Genomic DNA, 5,739 nt, shown 5'->3' with positions numbered 1-5,739 from the left:
TGCTGAGAGCATGCCAGGGGCAGTAATATAGCCCTACCGTAATGACACGAATAAACCAGTCAGCTTTTATTCAGTAGTCTCATACCACATAACAGCCGTGCATCCCTACCGTGGCTTTTATCTATCGTTGTGGCCAAAGGCTACCGTCATCATTGACATATGAAGCTAATATTTTTCACAATTCGTTACGCATCCAAAAAAGTCTGGCTTTGGACCGTGCAATAGAAATATACACTTATTTTATAAATGAGACATTAGAACACATAAACTGACATTCACTGTCAGTGTGGCCAGAACCTTCTATCTGGCCATTTATTTCCCTATTTTAATTGGTGCTTTTGTTGTGAAATACTGAATCTAACTGTTGGACTAAAATCAACTAGGGCCACATTCAGTTGCCAAACGTTATCGAACGTTGCAGATAGAAATGTAATGAATAGAGCCAACAGATTGCTTGTTGTCGGAGAGGCATGTTTGTTCTATATTAATAGTTTCTATTTGAATTTTCCAAAACGTTGAGTCCTGCCCTATTTCAGAGTGGTCCTGCCAATCAAAAGCTAGATATGGTCTCCGAGCAACAACAGTAAATAAAGAAAATGGCGGAAGACAAGGACAGCGCAGGTATGAAATGGGCTTCAAAATCAATTTAAAGACTTATTTTATCGCTCTAACTTGTAGATAAAACTAATTTGAGATCAATTTGAAAGGTGGCACTAGTTTCAGCTAACGACAGGCTTTTGATTTGTCTGTTGTATTTGCTGTTGTAGAGGCCATAGTAGCTGAGGTCCACAAGAAGATCAGCGGTGCTTTTGATGTGTTTGACCACGAGTTCAACAAGACAGTGGATGTCAGGTGAGCAGAAGTGCACTTTCTTGCAGTAACACCATTTCTACCAGAGATGCGCCTCGGATAGACACATAGCTAATATAATACAGTGCGCGGCACGGTACCATTGTTGGCCTCTTAAATTTTCTGAGATTGGACTAGCTTGGTTAGTTTACAGTGGTGAGTTCCAGAGTGATTTTCCCGATTCACCTTGGTTATTCCTGACATAAGGTATCACAGATATAGCCAGGCCCACTTAGACAGGCTTACAACAGATATGATACTAAATAGGCATACCACACTGATTTAGGTTTATACAGTGTTGTATTCTATGGTGGTGGTGTTCTCATTCTGGTGCTGTGCTTCTGTCAAAGGGAGATAGGCACTATCATCCGCTCCCTGGGCTGCTTCCCTAACGAAGGGGAGCTACATGACGTCATAGCAGAGGTAAGGGCATCCTTTTGATCAGAGACATAATAACATAATAATAATATACAGTATGTCATTTAGCAGATGCTTTTATCCAAAGTGGTTTATAGTCAACCGTGCATACGTACATTAACATACAGAGGACCACAAAGGGACATATTTAACTAACCATGTATGGCTGGTTTTACTCTGTTTTCTTGAAGAACAAATGCAAAGGTAGAAGGGTGCTAGAAGCCTGGGACAATCACGTAATGTAGAAGTTTAAAAAAAGAACAAAGGACCAACACTCACATACAGTGAATTCCCCACGAATTCTGCTACAATTTCAGACCATAATATTTGTGAACAAACTCTTCCCCTAGATTGAGGAGGAGGAGCCGACGGGATACATCCGCTTTGAGAAGTTCCTCCCCACCATGACCAAGGTTCTGATGGAGCGCATGTAAGAACATAGGAGAGAGGCATGCACAGAGTCTGCTACAGTGAGGGAAAAAATTATTTGATCCCCTGCTGATTTTGTACGTTTGCCCACTGACAAAGAAATGATCAGTCTATAACTTTAATGGTAGGTTTATTTGAACAGTGAGAGACAGAATAACAACAAAAAAATCCAGAAAAACGCATGTCAAAAATGTTATAAATTGATTTGCATTTTAATGAGGGAAATAAGTATTTGACCCCTCTGCAAAACATGACTTAGTACTTGGTGGCAAAACCCTTGTTGGCAATCACAAAGGTCAGACGTTTCTTGTAGTTGGCCACCAGGTTTGCACACATCTCAGGAGGGATTTTGTCCCACTCCTCTTTGCAGATCTTCTCCAAGTCATTAAGGTTTCGAGGCTGACGTTTGGCAACTCAAACCTTCAGCTCCCTCCACAGATTTTCTATGGGATTAAGGTCTGGAGACTGGCTAGGCCACTCCAGGACCTTAATGTGCCTCTTCTTGAGCCACTCCTTTGTTGCCTTGGCCGTGAGTTTTGGGTCATTGTCATGCTGGAATACCCATCCACGACCCATTTTCAATGCCCTGGCTGAGGGAAGGAGGTTCTCACCCAAGATTTGACGGTGCATGGCCCTGTCCATCGTCCCTTTGATGCGGTGAAGTTGTCCTGTCCCCTTAGCAGAAAAACACCCCCAAAGCATAATGTTTCCACCTCCATGTTTGACGGTGGGGATGGTGTTGGGGTCATAGGCAGCATTCCTCCTCCTCCAAACACGGCGAGTTGAGTTGATGCCAAAGAGCTCCATTTTGGTCTCATCTGACCACAACACTTTCACCCAGTTCTCCTCTGAATCATTCAGATGTTCATTGGCAAACTTCAGACGGGCATATATATGTGCTTTCTTGAGCAGGGGGACCTTGCGGGCGCTGCAGGATTTCAGTCCTTCACGGCGTAGTGTGTTACCAATTGTTTTCTTGGTGACTATGGTCCCAGCTGCCTTGAGATCATTGACAAGATCCTCCCGTGTAGTTCTGGGCTGATTCCTCACCGTTCTCATTATCATTTCAACTCCACGAGGTGAGATTTTCCATGGAGCCCCAGGCTGAGGGAGATTGACAGTTCTTTTGTGTTTCTTCCATTTGCGAATAATCGCACCAACTGTTGTCACCTTCTCACCAAGCTGCTTGGCGATGGTCTTGTAGCCCATTCCAGCCTTGTGTAGGTCTACAATCTTGTCCCTGACATCCTTGGAGAGCTCTTTGGTCTTGGCCATGGTGGAGAGTTTGGAATCTGATTGATTGATTGCTTCTGTGGACAGGTGTCTTTTATACAGGTAACAAGCTGAGATTAGGAGCACTCCCTTTAAGAGTGTACTCCTAATCTCAGCTCTTTACCTGTATAAAAGACACCTGGAAGCCAGAAATCTTTCTGATTGAGAGGGGGTCAAATACTTATTTCCCTCATTAAAATGCAAATAATTTTATAACATTTTTGACATGCGTTTTTCTGGATTTTTTTGTTGTTATTCTGTCTCTCACTGTTCAAATAAACCTACCATTAAAATTATAGACTGATCATTTCTTTGTCAGTGGGCAAACGTACAAAATCAGCAGGGGATCAAATACTTTTTTCCCTCACTGTAGATGGGGCTGTATCAGACAATGTAAGAACACAGAGAGAGCAGGAGAGGGAGAGAGAGAGAGAGAGAGAGAGAGAGAGAGAGACATACAATCAGTTGAAACACATTGATCTCAGACAGACAGAGACAAATTGGAGGATCTACCTGTACTTGACTTGTCTGGCTGTCTGGGTAGTTTCTAGGAATTCCTAGAACTGGAAACACTTGCCCTGCCTCTGTTCTTACAGGTAGCAAAACTTACCTTAGATCAGTCTATACACTCTTAGAAGAAAGGGTTCCAAAAGCGTCCTTTGCTGTCCCCATTGGAGAACCCTTTTTGGTTCCAGGTATAACCCTTTTTGGTTCCAGATAGAACCCTCAGTGGAAAGGGTTCTACATGGAACCTGAAAGATGTCTACCTGGAACCAAAAGGGGTTCTTTAAAGGGTTCTCCTATGGGGACAGCTGAAGAACCATTTTAGGTTCTAGATAGCACCTTTTTTTCTAAGAGTGAAGGGGGCAACTAAACCCTACTCCAAATGCAGACAGAGTGTGTCCAGAAGGAGGAGGTATATCTAATATAAGAGGTAGTCGTAGCTCCCTGATGAAACATGCATAATGATCCTAACCTGTTCCTGCCCGGTCTCAGTTGTAGATAAAAACTCTGTTGGCAGCACCTTATACAAACATAATATGATTGATATTGTTGACTTACTTGCAGTGATGTTCTGTATGAGATTGTGTGTGTGTGTGTGTGTGTGTGTTAAAGGTGTGTGTGTTCTGTAACTTCTTATCTCTCTCTGTGTGTGTGTGTGTGTGTGTGTGTGTGTGTGTGTGTGTGTGTGTGTGTGTGTGTGTGTGTGTGTGTGTGTGTGTGTGTGTGTGTGTGTGTGTGTGTGTGTGTGTGTGTGTGTGTGTGTGTGTGTGTGTGTGTGTGTGTGTGTGTGTGTGTGTGTGTGTGTGTGTGTGCTATGCAGGTTCCGGCCCATCCCAGAGGACCTGCTGCTCCAGGCCTTTGAGGTGATGGACTGTATAGGTTATCTTGGATTAATTATCTCTATTGCAGACTGTATATGTTATCTTGGATTAATTCCCTCTATTGCAGACTGTATAGGTTATCTTGGGTTCCCTCTATTGTAGACGGTATAGGTCATCTTGGTTTAATTCCCTCTATTGCCGACTGTATAGGATCATACCTTGGGTTCCGTCTATGATCTTTATATTTGCTAAGAGGGAAAAACATCTAAAATCTCTTTGCAGGTTCTAGATAAGCAGAAAAAGGGACATTTGGAACTGGAGGAGCTCACAAAGTACATGACACAGGAAGGTAAGGTGAAAGCAACATAGAGCTCCTTACATAAAACCACAGAATCATTGGCCTGAAGTCACAAATATATCACATATTGTCACTGTTTATTAACATTTATGTGGGCTTTGTGTAAGGCAAGGTGATATTACAGTACTCACGCCCTCTAGTGGTCCAAGGTTTGGACAGGCAGACACTGACTGATAACAATCCACTCTACAAGCATTATATGATTATATATCTCCCAGAACAACAATACAGTCTCTGGTAGACTTTAGTATTCATTCTGACCAGTTTCCAGTGTGTTGGTTCCCTTGGACCAAGCAGGTGTACTTAGGACTTATTAGTATGTAATAGATGCTCAGCTGGAGTGACATTCAGCATATAATGAGTCCTCAGAATCAACCTTGAGAAACCCTGCTAGGGGGTGGCACTAGCCTCAAGGTTATAAAGGCAGGCTGGCAACTGCCATCAATACCTCAGGAGCCACCTACTGCCGTTGTGCCCTTGAGCAAGGTACACCCTAAACTGCTCCAGGGGTGCTGCTCTGTGGTTGACCCTGTGCTGTGCCCAGTGTGGTGTGTGTGTGTATGGTGTGTTTGGTGCTGTGTTAGCAAATGTTTTGGTTGTCTCTGTATAATGGATTGATAAAAATTTACATTTACATTTTAGTCATTTAGCAGACGCTCTTATCCAGAGCGACTTACATGAGCAATTAGGGTTAAGTGCCTTGCTTAAGGGCACATCGACAGATTTTTCACCTAGTCAGCTCGGGGATTAGAACCAGCGACCTTTCGGTTACTGGCACAACGCTCTTACCCACTAAGCTACCTGCCGCCCCATATAAAGATCTATTGTACGTACGTGTCCCTCTTTGCAGGAGAGCCCTTCACCCAGGAAGAGATGGAGGAGATGCTGTCAGCTGCTCTTGACCCTGACAAGAATGTAATCTTCTACAAAGACTTTGTTAGCATGATGACCGTGGATGACCCCAGATAGACTCTCAATCACACACACACGCACACACATTGCTGCTGGGAATAATGACAAATGTAACCATTGTCTTGGGTAATTATTATATTGTTATAGATTCATAATTTGATACAGAATATAATGTGG

General features: G+C 43.1%; 1 protein-coding gene across 1 annotated transcript; it reads left to right on the top strand.

The window, feature by feature from the left end:
- Positions 1-479: 479 nt before the first annotated feature.
- On the top strand, positions 480-5,739 carry efcab2 (EF-hand calcium binding domain 2). The gene is made up of 7 exons (XM_041846996.2): positions 480-621; positions 768-852; positions 1,200-1,272; positions 1,617-1,696; positions 4,292-4,334; positions 4,575-4,641; positions 5,501-5,739. The coding sequence occupies exons 1-7, from the start codon at positions 597-599 to the stop codon at positions 5,617-5,619; spliced, it is 492 nt and encodes a 163-aa protein (XP_041702930.1). The 5' UTR covers positions 480-596; the 3' UTR covers positions 5,620-5,739.

Source organism: Coregonus clupeaformis, chromosome 25 (assembly GCF_020615455.1).
Source record: "Coregonus clupeaformis isolate EN_2021a chromosome 25, ASM2061545v1, whole genome shotgun sequence".
In the NCBI taxonomy this organism is placed as follows: Eukaryota; Metazoa; Chordata; class Actinopteri; order Salmoniformes; family Salmonidae; genus Coregonus; species Coregonus clupeaformis.
This window is presented reverse-complemented; position numbering and strand designations above follow the sequence as displayed.